Below are 14,716 nucleotides of genomic sequence, written 5' to 3'. Positions count from 1 at the left end.
TTTCTTAGTGTATTTCTCCAAATACTTTAGTACTTTGGATCTCTGTATCTTACAATGATATGTACATTTGATAGTTATTCTTTTGCTGTTCTTGCTCTTCCAAAGCCCTTCTTTTTTTAAAAGAAAGATGTGTTTGTTTGCTTGGTGTATGTGTGTATCTGCATAAGTTTATGTGCAACATGTTTATGCATGTGCCCATGGAGGTCAGAGGGTGTTGGATCTTCTGGAACTGGAGTTACAGGTCTACCAGCCCTGCTGATCTTTGGGGAAAGCCTGTTTCTTTTATGCTGCTGTTGAGATTAAAAATGATATTTACTCAGCACTTAAAGGTGGTACTAAATGCAAGGCTGTTTTTTGTTTTGTTTTGTTTCTGTTTTTTAATATTTATTTTATTATTTTATGTGTGTGAGTGTATTGCCTGCAGGTATACGAGTGCACCTGTGCCATGCATTGCCTCGGAGGTCAGAAGAGGGCTTCGGATTCCCCTGGAACTGGAGTTAAGGATGGTTTGTAGCCACCATGTGGGTACTGGGAATCGAACCCAGGTCTTCTGCAAGAGCAGTCACTACTTTTAACCACGGAGCCATCTCTCCAGCCCCAATTTTGTTTCTGTTTTTAGTAAATACAACATCAAATTATAGGAAACTTTGTAAACACTCATACCAAGGACGTCTGTCCTGAGGGATTATTTTCTATAGGAAGGTGGTAGTGTGTGTCATTTCAAGAGTAGTGAGACTGTTGAATCATGTGACTTCCTGTGGCCAGCCGAGGGGCAAGAGACAACCTAAGGGAGAAAGGTCCTTGAGGGGGGTGATGTCTAAAGCATGCTTTTTTGGGAAGAAGTTGTGAAGGCATGGCCTGGCTTTCTGCTTGTGGTGTTTGCTTGACTTTGTCTCCTAAACCCCATGGTGCCAGTGTGTCTGGAAACTTCTAAATTATCTAATCACAAGTTTCAAGAAGATGGTTGCAACACTGGAGCAAGTATGTGATATGTTGTCATTCGTTGCTGTTTTTATTTAATAATGTGTTTTGGATTTTGTGTTGATTTGTTAAGAAGAAGCGTCAAATCAGTTCCCTGTAATTCTTGTTATCATTTATGTAGAATCTGATTTATTCCTTTTCTTCATAGGCATTTGATTTAACAGAGCAGAGATATGTAGCTGTGAAAATTCACCAGTTAAATAAAAACTGGAGAGATGAGAAAAAGGAGAATTACCACAAGTAAGTGATGCTAAAGTGTGTGATTTTTCTAAAATCATTAAACAATAGCTATGGTTTGTACATTCTACTGAGAACTTTAGATGAATTATTGTTGGTTTTTTTTAATCCTCCTAACTGTCCCAGCAATGTCAGTACATTCTGCATTTTACCACAAGAAAGCTGTTATTTACAGAACTTGAGACCATTTAGAAGCTAAGTTAGTATTTAAATACAGACTTCTCTCAATCCAAAACCCAGGCTCTTAGCTCCCCTTCCATTGTTTCTAAAGATAGCTACAATAAGGTAAAGCCTCAGAAATTGTTTGTAGAAACCAAGTGAGGAGTTCCTCTTAATGATTTGGGGAGGAGAGAGTGAGTGGGGCTGGGAGGTAGAATTCCAGTGTGCCCCAGTAGGTGCATTCTTGACTTGTTCTACTCCTTGGTACTGTGTTCTTCCTTCCCGTGCCCTGTCAAAAGTTTGCCCATCTTAAAATTCTGACTTTTTCCTGCCCTACTTTCTGCCATTAAAGTGGAAGTCCTCCTCTGTCCTTGGGATGAGGGGGTGTTAAAGAGGGTGGTTTCTTCAGAATGGAGAGTTAACACCTACGCAGCTGTGGATTTCTTTGTTCCACCAATGTCAGGTTTTACCCATAGTCCCCTGAGCTTCCCAACACTAGAGTTCATGGCTCATTTGCTTTGGAAGCTTCAGACTTAATTTGCTGTTAGGTTCCCCACTGGGTAGTTTTGTTTCCTTATGGTAGGTACAAGCATTGAATGAAACTGGTCCTGTCCCTAAAAGGAGACAAGCCTCTTTTGATAGCAGGAAATACTTCTGGCTTTGGAGGCAGCCTTGTGCTTGTTTTTCTTTATAAGCAGTATTTTAGAGCAGGAAAAAATTAGTAGGCATTGAAGTAGCCTTTTAGTTAACTTCAAAATCTTAAGAGGAAATCAGATATTTTGTTAACAACCAGTTCTTTGGACCTGAACCAAGACAACTCTTAACTTTATGTTCATCAGGGACTCAAAGACTGTTCCACTGAGTGCTGAATAAGAGAAGGTTCCTGTAGCACTAAGAGAAGCAGGGTTTGGGCAGGGATAGGACAAGGGTTGATATGTGCCTTACAAATGACTCCCTGTGTGTGTATCTCATGTGACAAACAGCTGCAGTCCAGATGCTCATGAGGAGCCAGATACATTATTATAAGTGCATTCCAGTCGCTTGACATAGGGGATGATTGGCATGCAACAGTGAATACCAGGAATACTTTAGAGAAGGAAGCCACATGCTATTCTGACCAGTTGTAAATAAAATTGTCCCTGTTGTATTGAGTCTTATAAGAATGGTTAAAGTGCCAGACCAGGATGTGCCTCTCTTTATAATTACTCTGTAGGTATCCTTGGAGTCTGTTCTGTAGCTTAACTGTGCATTGGCCACTCTAAAACAGTTTGCTCTAGGGATCAAGTGTGGTCAGCCTTGAGAACATAATTTCTTTGTTGGTACTTGAACATATGTTGCCAAGTCTTAGACTCCAGATCCAGCTTTTTTAAGCTGACCTTAAGAGAACTGTGGTATTGGATACCAGAGTGATTCTGGGAGGCCAACCAGCTCATCTAGCCTTTTGAAATAGGTCCTGGTCCCTTTCTTTACACACTTGACAAGCAATTTGGATATTTTGTTTTGGTTTTAGTTTTGGCTTTTTTGAGGCAGGGTTGGCTTCAAACTTACAATTCTCCTCTGTCTCCTAAGTGCTGGGATTACAGACATGCAGCAACATGCCATGTCAATTTGGTATCTTTCTCAAGTTTCTCTACCAGAATTAGAGCAAGTGAAAGGCTAAAGAAATGGTTAAGTAGTTAAGAGTACTTGCTACTTTTCCAGAGGACCTGAGTTTAGATCCTAGCACCCACAACAGGTGACTCAAAACTGCCTATAACTCCAGTTACTAAGTAGTTATGGATGGTTATAAGCCACCATCCTCTGCAAGAGCAGTAAATGCTTTTAACTGCTGAGCTATTTCTCTAGCCCCTTTTATACTAATATTTGAGCCAGGATCTCACTTTGTATCCCTAGCTGGCCTGGAATTCACAGAGATGCACCTGACTTTCCCAAGTGCTGAGGTTAAAGGTGTGTGCCACCACACCTTTTTTTAACTTTTATTATGCTATAGGAAGTTTCTCTTTTGTGACTCCTGCCTACAATGAAATATCTCAAATAATGCTGTATTACTTAAATAGCTTCTAGTTACTGTTCTTTGGAAATAAGACTATTTTGAGCTGAGCATGGTAGTATACATCTTTAATCCTAGCACTCTGGAGGCAGAAGCAGATGGATCTCTGAGTTCCAGGCCAGCCACGGTGACATAGTGAACCCCTGCCTCAAAAAGAACACTCTGAAAAATTATTGATAAATACTGTATAAAATATGCTCTATTCATGTGTGTGAAATGGGAAATGGTTGAGAAATTTGGTTGTTTAGGAGTCCTTTGAAGAGTTCTAAAAAGCAGGCCAAATACTTTATCGTTAATCCTCTATTCTGTTCACAGGCATGCATGTAGGGAATACCGGATTCACAAAGAACTGGATCATCCCAGAATAGTTAAGCTATATGATTACTTTTCACTGGACACTGACTCGTAAGTCCTGCACCATTTTACCTACTTTATTTTGTTAAAGTATTGAGTAAAGTTTAAATCCAGGTCTAGGAAATGCTAAGAGAAATAAATTTATTAATTTACAGGCAAATGATCATATATAAATTAGATTTGGGCTGGGTGTGGTAGTACAAACCTTTAATCCCTGCACTCAGGAAGCAGGATTAGGCAGGTTTCTGTGAGTTGGAGGCCAGACTGGTCTACATAGAGAGTTCAGGCCAGCTAGGACTACATAGTGAGACCCTGTCTCAAATAATAAATAAAATTCAGAATTGGGTCAGCTGGAGATATCCCTAAGCTAGAAGACATGGGCATTTGTATGCAGGTAAAAATTTAATGATTTGCTTGACAGAGGGATAAGGCTGACTGCCAGTTTCTATGGTATAATACTCCTATCATGTCCAGTTTTGAGCTACCAACTTTAAAAACAAGCAGCTTTATTGAATTCAAGTTCACATATGTGATTTATCCATTTAAAGTACAGGGTTGAGTGTTTATTCACTCCCTCAGAAAAAACTTGAACATTTGACTATCTTTCCTCCATTCTACTATCTCCCTCCCTAAGCAGTTACTATTCTGTCACCTTTGATTTCCTATTCTGGACTTTGACATGAGTGGAATCATGTAGTAGGTGGTCCTTTGTGACTGGCTTCTTTCAATTAGCTTGATGTTTTACTAAGGTTCACTCAGGTTGTACTGTATATCAGTATTTCATCCATTTTTACCGCCAAATAACATTCTGTTGTATAGATTTATCACATTTTGCTTAGCCCTTTGTTTTACAAATAATCTTCTAACCAACTCACAGAATTTCTGAAAATACAGAAGTCAGCTTTTAGGAGTTGGTTAAGTTGGTGTTGGTATGCCATTAATATGGCCCAGTGACTATAAACTGTTCAAGAGAATCTCTTCCCCACCCTAGAGACTGATGAACCCTACTAGTCTTTTTTGTTTTGTTTTGTTTTGAGACAGGGTCTTCCTGTAGCCCTAGCTGGCGTGGAACTCACTATGTAGACCAGGCTGGCCTCAAATTCACAGAGCTCCACCTGTCTCTGCCTCCCAAGTGCTGAGATCAAAGGCATATGCCACCACCTGACTCACTTAATTTTTTTTTAATTACTTTTTTTATTTTCGTGGATATGAGTGTTTTCTCTGGATGGATATAAGTGCATCACATGGATGCAGTACCCTCAGAGGCCAGAAGAGGTCGTCTGATCCCCTGGAACTGGAGTTACAGGCAGTTGTCAGCCACCTGTGGGTGCTGGAAACCAAACCCAGGTCATCTGGAAGAGCAGCCAGTGCCTTAACCACTAAGCCATCTCTCCAGCCCACCTATGAGTCTTATAAATACAGTAGTGTCATGTATCCAAAACCAAGGGGGTTGATGTGACAAAAGTGAAGATAGCCCAATGTTATAATTGGATTGGAGGCTCTTGGTCATTAGGATCTCAGGGAGGGAGGGATCTCAGGTCCAGCCTTCTTGACCCATAAGTAGATTTTTTTAGTACCAGAAAAGTGAAATGACTTGTTTGGAAATCTTTTGATAATTGTGTATGTAATAACATACCACTAGTAACTAAGCTGTAGAGCCTCTGGGTTTATTGTGGTGTTTGGGAATTTTTCAGCATTTAGAAACTGTTTCTTTGTTGCATCTACCCTGAGTCAGGAGGACATACCTTAGATCTGGCCTACAGATGTCCCCTCAGTCTCCTAGAGAAATTCTAGTAGTTTTGGTCTATTCAACCAGTCCATGTGTAGAAATATCCCAGAAATACCACATTGCCTTTAGAAACACGAGTTGACCCTTCTTCCGTGTGGAAAGGTCTTCCCTTTTCATTAAGGAGCCTTGTATCAGGCATAGCCATGTGTGTTTTGTGAGTAGGGGGTCAGAAAAATAATCTAGTTAGAGACCAAGAGTGAGAAACCTGGTCAAGTCTCCACAGGGTGGTGGTTTTGTTTTCTAAGTAGATTCCTTAAACACTAGATAGACTCTCTTCTGAAATGTAAGTATGAAAACTGTCTTAAATCAAATACAGTGACTTGAGTTATCTTGTTTGGAATGGTATCCATGCTTTAGTGTGATAAAGTATAGTGAGTTAATTTCATACTAATATTTTGTTCTTCCTCCTGTTGTTCATGATGAATTTTTACCAAAATTGAATCAGACCTTTGCTTTAGAACATCTTCAGAGAGTTGTTTGGATATTTAAACTCATATTTTATTTCTACCTTGCATTTGGGTCAAAGAAGCAGTCCACTGAACATGATACAAGTCTGTCTCAGCTTTCAACATCTCAAATCAGAGAATAAACATTTCAGATATTTATTCTAAGACTGCTAGCATGCATTGCAGGTTTCATAAAAAGCATAAGCTGTTGTTCATTTTGAGATTCTATAAGATGTGTGTGTTCATAATCAGTTTCAGTGCCACTTGAAGTTCAGCCTATGGCTGCCCACAGGCTCCCCCAGTGTTCTGATGTACTTCTTTCCTTGCTTTGCTTTGGTTGGGGAGGGTTTTGACTTCTGGAGATTACGCGTATTTACCAGGATCCTGTGTCAGTTGGTACGTAACTGGGTTAAGCTGATAGGTGAGCACACAGTTATAGTTCCCCTAGTGACCTGAGTTCTTGTTGTGCCATCTCCTTTCTCTGACCCTCTGATCTTAGGGTGCTAATAGCTTCCTGCTGTAACTGATCACAGCGGGGCCTCACTGGACAGCTTGTTTTCTCAGGACTTTTATCATCTGTGAATTAAAGCCTCCTCTATGTCTTCAGTACTCAAGTAGTTTTTATTTCCTGTTGGTTCCTTGCTGATAGACCCAATATAACATGGTTCCAAAAGTATTGATTTTCAGGAATATTCAAACAGTTCAGTAAGGCTTACATCTATCTTGAAAGATAGACACATATCTCACCAGTTGTATAGTTTTAGACATGGGATGTGTAATGTATTGACATAAGTAAAAGGAAAAGAACCCATACCATATAACAACACATTTGTGTAGTAATGTGCCACACTGTCAGGAGAGATAGTATGCAACCATTTCTTAAGACCTGGGCAAACACTAGGTTGTCAGTATATACGCTCAGGGTTGTATAAAACACTTGCAAGGACAACTGTGTAATTGATCGCATAGTAATAATTAGAAATGTATATGTGACTCAGGCATGCAAAGAAGACCCTTCCAAGAAGATGGCTGGCTCACATTCTTAAAAAAAATATGCCATGATGAATTTCAGCACAGTTGATACCAGCGTGGAGGTTACAGAGGCTCTTCTCCAAAGAGTGAGAGAGCAAGCACTCTCTTCCTGTGAACTTTCTGGCAGCGATACTAAATAGAAGTGTGTTTTAAGGAACAAAGAAGGAAGGAATAAGAAGCTATAATACTAAGTTTTTGCTGGGGGTGGTTTAGATAGTTTTGATCTGCTTCTTACTCCACAGTTAAATGTTGGTTTATGTGTCTTCAGGTTTTGTACAGTATTAGAGTACTGTGAAGGAAATGATCTGGACTTCTACCTGAAACAGCACAAATTAATGTCGGAGAAAGAGGCCCGATCCATTATTATGCAGATTGTAAATGCTTTAAAGTACTTAAATGAAATAAAACCTCCTATCATACATTATGACCTCAAACCAGGTATGTTTAACTTTTAGGAGACAGTATTGAGAGTTTTGTTTAGTAAGTCAAGAATTTGATGGGAGCTAAGAAGACCTAATTAATAACATCTCCTGGGTGGGTGTGGGAAGAAAGAAGTCCTGGGCTGCCCAGTGCTGGGTTTAGGTGGGTGAGTGGGTTGGATTAAATTCTCTAGAAACAATACCTTTGTCTGTTGAGCCAGGGAAATTCATGATGTCAGTCCCATTAAGAAACTACTGTCATGGCAAGTTCTGTTTCTTTTCCCATTACTCATACTATGTAATGTTTCCTTTGCCCAACTCTCTTTGATAAGTACATATTGTCTCTCACTTAAATCTCAAGCGGTTTTCATCTTTCGAATTAGCATTTGAACTTAGTAGTCATCGGGAGAAAGCAGAGTGCAACCAACTTCTCTTTTATTGTCAGCTTCAGCTGGTGTCTGTTGTGTTCTTGGTGTCTGTATTTTTCATGTAAATGGCTCTAACCATCTGAGTGTGGGTGTTAGGAGCTTGGTTCCCATTACCTGGTTAGCTGGAGTTTTTTTACTTGCTTTATTCTTCAGGTAGCTACATAGTAAAATTCACTATTCTTTAATATTCTATTCTGATATAATTGACATACTGAAAAATCATTTCCAGCGAAGTGATTTTTATTTTTAAGATGGCTGCTATATGAGCATTTTCTGTCACTAAATTTACTACACTTTCCTGCATTGGGGCTATAGGTGGCGCTGTGGTACTATTTTTAGTTCCCAAGCATATTTTCTTGACTTTTTTCCCTTTCTCCAAATTACTGCTCTAAACTGAGTAGAAATCTCACTGAAAGTTCACATGAAATTTTCCCACCATTTTTGACCAACTGTACAAGTGATATTTTACTTTGGCAAGTTATTTTTATTTCCAGTGCTCATAGTGGGTTTTGGCATATTAAGCAGGCGATTCTTAGAAAATAGAAGTTTCCAGTAGACACCGAAGACTCTCCCAGTGTCCAGAGTTAGATTGCTTCATTCCAAAGCTTTGGAGTTTACTTTTTCCCTTCTTATCTGTCTGTCTCTGTTTATTCATGAAGATTTTTATTTTTTTAGGTAATATCCTTTTAGTAAATGGTACAGCATGTGGAGAGATAAAAATTACAGATTTTGGCCTTTCCAAGATCATGGATGATGATAGCTACAATTCAGTGGATGGCATGGAGCTAACGTCACAAGGTGCTGGTACTTATTGGTAGGTATACAAGAGGTCTTCCCAGTCAGTGGAGATGTGGCTCTGATGTACTGAAGCCTTGGTAATCAATAATTCCTGTATAGTCTACTAAGGCAGAAATATGATAATAACTGTCTTTTTAGCTGTTTGACCGTTTGTATTAATTTGTCTCATTTTTTTCTTTCCACTCTTGAAAACCCTTGACATACGTGACCTGGTCATAAAATGCGTGACTGCAGGCTTGGCTTTACAAGTCAATAAGAGAACAAGGGTGCTCATGTATAAAAGAATGACCCTGAATTCTTTACAGTGTGGAGACCTCTCCCTTCATGGGTCACTGTGATGAGGGATTTGTTTCTAGGATGATGGACTGTTAAGAATGAAGGAGTTGTAAAGATCAGGAAAAAGCCCATAGTCCGTATAGGAAAAAGTGAGCACAGTTTAACAGGAGTTTACTTTTGTTTGTTAGCCATGCTTGAAGGGTTTTGAGGCATACTTCCTACTCTCTGCTATCACTGCTCTTCTCCAATCCCCTTACCCCAACTAGCTCTGCCTGCCAATTCTGTGAATGTTCCTATTCCTGCCTACTGTTGGCTTTTCACTATTATTTTGGCATGTAGCTTTGTGATTGTAATAGTGTGTTAACAAAGTTTTCGTTTCCCTTCTGAGGTAGTTACACAAAACAACATTTTCCCTTATGTGATTCTGAACCTAGAGAAACCTCCATATATATACAATTATATCTTAGCATCAGGTGGTTAAGTCACTTACCTTTGGGACTAGAGACCCTGGGCTTAGAATTTTTTTTTTTAAGTTTTAAAATGAATTAGTTAATTTTTATTTTATGTGTATAAGTGTTTTGTGTGCTTGTATGTAAGTACACCACAGAGGACAGAAGAGGGTGTCAGATTCCCTGGAACCCAAGTTACAGATGGTTGTTAGCCACCATGTGTATGCTGGGAACTGAACCCAGGTCTTCTGGAAGAGCAGCCAGTGCTCATAACTGATGAGCCATCTCTCCAGCTCCCAGCTTAGCAGAATATTGACTGTCTAAGAATGAGGGGCTTGATGAGGAAGCAGATGGAAGGGGCATGCCATTCAGAACACAGTGAGTCGTGTTCTCAGCTGATCTGCTGGCTATGCCATGTGCACAATGCACTGTTTTCTGTTGCTCTTTTTGCTTGCAGAGATGGTACCTATAGTAAGAAGTCAGTTCCCAAATTAAAACTTTGAAATTCTAGGTTTAAAATAGAAGCTACATTTACAGTGTTTATTCAACTATGGTGGTTATTTTGGGTTAGTGTCCCTGTCACTAAGTTACACAAAAATATGTGCTGTTGGTAATTTGGGAAAGAGGTCTGTACCTCCACTACATAAATACATTGGAACTTGGATTTGAACTTTGTGCTTTATAGCTTATTAAATAGTACAGGATTTTTTTTTTTTTTTAGTGTGTACGAGTGTATTGCCTGCATGTATGTGAGTTCACCCGTGTTGTGCAATGCTGTGGAAGTCAGAAGAGGGCGTCGGATTCCCCTGGAACTGGAGTTAAGGACAGTTCATAGCCGCCATGTGGGTGCTGGGAATCGAACCCAGGTCCTCTGTAAGAGCAATCAGTACTCTTAACCACTGAGCTGTCTCTCCAGCCCCAGGATTTTTTTTTTTTTAATGTTTAAAATAGCTATCTCAAAGAAATAACAAAAAGTAGCTGTTTCATTGCTACCTGGTTGTATTTTGCTTAGCTATAGAAATTCAGCAATTGGGATTTTAAATAAAAATTATGAGTAGGTGTGGTGGCATTCACCTTTAATCCCAGCACTCAGGTGGCAGAGGCAGGCAGCTATGTGAATTCAAACCCAGCCTGGTGTACATAGCGAGTTCCCGGCCAGCTGGATCTACAGGGAGACCCCGTCTCAAAAAATGTGTGTGTGTGTGTGTGTGTGTGTGTGAACTTGCTTCAAAGTAGTCTATTGGGCAATGTGGTAAGAGATATAAATGAGCAAAGACTGGCAAGTGGTGATGGTTAGTGACGCTGGATGATGGTTACTTGGGCATTCATTTTACTTTTCTTTCTGCTGTAGATTATATTGGAATATTTTTACATAATCAAAAGTAAGATAGGGGGTTTCTAAGACTATTAAATTTTATGCATTTCTATAAACTTTCAAAGTCTGCATTGGTAGAAGCCTGGTCATAATCATCAACCTCAACATGTTTTCCTTTAATGATGACCCAAAGAGAAAAACAGACTGGGGGGTAGAACAATTTTTGTTAACTGATTTTTAGTTAATCCAGAATTCTGCCATGACTACTTCTTTAAAGTAAATGAGCTGGGGGGCTTAGAGAGATGGCTCACTGGGTAAGACTTGAGTTTGGATCCCAGCACCCTCTTAAAAAAAAAAAACAAAAAACCCAGGTGTGGTCACACATGTGCCTGTAACCCCAGCACTGTGGGGGTCAGAGACAGGAGGATTACTGGGACTTGCTGACTACCAGCCTTGCTCCAGGTTCAGTGAGAGACCCTGTCTCAAAGGAATAAGTGATAAAGCAGGCCAACTGCCTTCTTACATGCACACAGGTATGAATATTCACATAGGTTTGTGCATCTCTCTGTCCCTCTCCTCTCCCAGTCTCTGGCACTCTTTCTCTCTCTCTCTCTTTCTCTCTCTCTCACTCACTCGCTCTTACACATACACACACACACACATAAAAGATAAACAAGTTGGGTGAGTTGGTGCATGCCTTTTATCCCAGCACTTGGAAATCTGGGGCAGGAGGATTGAAGTAAGTGCTACATAGTGAGTTCAAGGTCAGCCTTAGCTCCAAAGTGAGACCCTGTTAAAAAACAGACAAAACCTGTTTTGTGGTGGCATGTGTGGGAGGCAGAGGCAGATGGAGCTCTGTGAGATTAAGGCCAACCTGGTCCACATAGTGAATTCCAGGCCAGCTGAACTATAGGGAAACCCTGTCTCAAAAATCAAAAAGACAAAACAAGAAAACACAAGTGAGCTGGGCATGGCTGCACTTGCCTTTAAGTCCCAGCACAGGGGAGAAGGGAGGGGCAAGCAGATCTTTGAGTTCAGTTCAAGGCCAGCCAAGGGCTACTTAGTGACACCCCCCCCAACCAAACAAAACATAACAAATCAAGATAAGTGATCTCATATTATGCTTTGTACTATGTAAGAATTTGTATTGTGATGGAAATACAGCTGTGTTTTTTACCATAGTTTTGTAGTTTATTTTGTTCTATAATCCTTCCCCTAGCCCTTGGTAGGGAATGAGAATACTTGTTTTCAGTACTATTTTTGTGAAAAATTAGTTTATTTACAGATGGAGAAACTGAGATCTAGAAGTTGATTTACCAGTCATATACTGTCAAGTTTGCAGTGTCTGTATAAATAGAAAATGAAACTTCATTTTAAAGAAGTGGACAAATGAAGGAAGATTTTTCTGCCTAGGACCGCTTGTAATCTCTTCTAACAATAAGTTTAGATTTTTTTTTTATACCAGGAGCATAGCAGGGTCCACAAGAAATGTTTTCCACAGGATGGATTTTGCTGGTCCAGATCTGTAGAAGTTGATCTGTTATCTTCAGAATTCTGGTTTCCAGCTGTACTGTGGCTAGGATCTAGGATCCCAGCATATTTATTTGGTTTTTCTAAATGCTCAGAGGCACTTCCCCTTTATGTCATAGAATTTGGTGTAGCCTGCTAGCCTCTAGATTCTCTAGGGAATGATAGTGGGGAGGTACAAAATATCTTCTGATAACTTGAACTTTAATGTCACGCTGAATTTTATATTGACGTTATTTGTGGTGGAAATTTCTGAAAGAGGCTACCGTAAGAAGGCAGAAGAATAGACTCTGCCCTCAGAGATCTCTACTAGGTCCTGAATTTATTTGGACTTTAAAATATTTATTTCAAGGACTGGGAATGTAACTTATTGGAGAACCTGATTCAGTTCCCAGTACCCCCAAAAATTGATTTTTAGAGAAATCTCCTGCTTGGACAACATGAAAAGAAACCTACAGTATTTCTAGCTATGTTGTAAGATTTGTCTGAAGTTCTTATAAAAAGGAATGAATTTCTTTTGTGCCCCCACACATTTTCAAAAAATTGTTATGGACTGAGTGGTAGAACATGAGATCTTGGATGTGATCCCCAACTATAACTGCTACCACAGAGAAGAGAACCTGTTGAATGACACCTGGATTAGGCACAGCCCTGGGAAAGGATGCTGGAGGATGAGCAAAGTAGAACTAGAGAGAATATTTACTGACTCCATAAATTGAGAAGTATTTCAATGTCATTTACTTGCATATATATCTAAGCTCATTGTTAAAACTCAAATGTTTCTATTTTCAGCAGGCTCTTTTATTCCTGTTTTCTTCTAGGTATTTACCACCAGAGTGTTTTGTGGTTGGGAAAGAACCACCAAAGATCTCCAATAAGGTTGATGTCTGGTCAGTGGGTGTGATCTTCTACCAGTGTCTTTATGGAAGGAAGGTAAGGAAGAAGGGAAATGGAGGCAACTTGACTCTTCTGGGTGGCTGTCGCCTTGCTCTTAGGGTCCCTTGCTCCTGATGGTAGTAGACAAACCACGTAACACATCTTTTTCTGAATTTTGCATAGTTTATAACTTTGTGAGGGGCAGGAGAAGTGACTTACAAAGAAAGGAACACCTGCTGCCCAGCTCTGCACCACGGCTCAGCGGCCTCCCGTTCCAGATCACTTTTGCCCACGTTCTGCCTCATCTTGCGTCCCCACATGCCCACTCACCCCATAGTTTCATGCGGGTTCCATGGGATCCTTGTGAGGTCCCCTGGTGCCCCATGGGGTCCAGGGAAGGCTGGCTCACCTGCTCCCTATTCCCCGCTTCCCTCCTTTCATTCCAATCTCCTGACACACTGGGCTCCACCCTTCTTCCCAGGGTGCCCTGCCTGCACTTGCCCATGGCTCTTCGGAGGAAGTCCAGGTGGAATAAATCATTTTTGGGCTACACTCCACCCCTTTCCTCCACTCTTACAATCTTTCTGCCAATCTTCCATGAGGGTCCTTGAGCCTTGGAGGGGGTGACAAATGCAGGGCAATCTTTTTTGTATCATGGCGAGATAGTGACTTCTTGGGCTTTCCCATTATTTGTCTTCAAGCTGTGGCCATTGATCTATCTCAGTGGTGTTTTGTCTACTATAAAGACAAATGGAAGGAAGTAGACACATCTAAACAAACATGAATGTAAATACAAATGCCTAGAGGATATCCCAGTAGGTGTACCATATTCATTAAACAGTATACTTGTGATGGCTTCCCCGTTAGAGCTTGTAGCCTTTCTCAACACAGGGGTTTGGCCTTGTCTACAGCACCAGATGTGTGTTCCACCCCTAGGAGCGGGCCTTATCCAATTAGAAATTTGTCAGTTGTATGTATGTTAGTTGAGCCATTATTGCACTTGCAGGCATTGCTTGGCATGTCCATAGTGTGCAGCATGCGAGGTCCATTGTTGAGTAGACTCATAGGGGATCCTTTCTTCCCCAATCATCTGCATGGCACCTTCTGGTACTATGAATGTTATCTATCCAGTGGCATGGAGTTTTTGGCTTAGTCTCAGCTCCATCTTTTCTTTTCCTCCTGCACTCATATCATGCAGTGTCTTCAGCAACATGGCCTTACTGAGGCCTTTTTAGTGTACCACCGACATTAGTGGTATAGCCTTGGTGAATTTGAGGACCTCTAGGATCTCTCTCTGACCAACAGCTCATAGAGGGGCACCCACCCTTGGTACTGTAGGCTTTTGTTAGGGTCCATGACTCAGTGGGTCTCTTCTGGAGAACAAATGCACGAGTATGGAGATGCAAGAATCAAGCAGAGTTTTACTACACCAGCTAGCTGGGGCCGACCATCCTTCCAAGGCACGCAGGTCTGGTTAGAGCAATCGACCCTGAGGCAATTTTAGGTAAAGATTATATAGGCTTCCACAACCGTTACACAAAAGCCCGTGTTTATACAGCCAATAGTTTCAAAGCAAGCAT

At 40.6% G+C, this 14,716-nt stretch overlaps 1 protein-coding gene across 5 annotated transcripts in view; it reads left to right on the top strand.

The window, feature by feature from the left end:
• The window catches only part of Tlk2 (tousled like kinase 2), a 125,172-nt gene that overhangs the window by 97,130 nt on the left and 13,326 nt on the right, over nucleotides 1-14,716 (top strand). For all 5 annotated transcript variants that reach the window (XM_029558083.1, XM_029558082.1, XM_008821883.3 and 2 more), the window contains 5 exons: nucleotides 1,130-1,221; nucleotides 3,743-3,832; nucleotides 7,317-7,486; nucleotides 8,571-8,709; nucleotides 13,082-13,193. In XM_029558083.1, the coding sequence (XP_029413943.1) occupies nucleotides 1,130-1,221; nucleotides 3,743-3,832; nucleotides 7,317-7,486; nucleotides 8,571-8,709; nucleotides 13,082-13,193 (603 nt within the window). The remainder of the gene's footprint in view (nucleotides 1-1,129; nucleotides 1,222-3,742; nucleotides 3,833-7,316; nucleotides 7,487-8,570; nucleotides 8,710-13,081; nucleotides 13,194-14,716) is intronic.

This window comes from Nannospalax galili, unplaced genomic scaffold (genome assembly GCF_000622305.1).
Source record: "Nannospalax galili isolate Female #2095 unplaced genomic scaffold, S.galili_v1.0 scaffold1128, whole genome shotgun sequence".
NCBI lineage: Eukaryota > Metazoa > Chordata > Mammalia > Rodentia > Spalacidae > Nannospalax > Nannospalax galili.
Note: the sequence above shows the minus strand (reverse complement) of the source record. Positions and strands in the feature narration are given on the sequence as shown.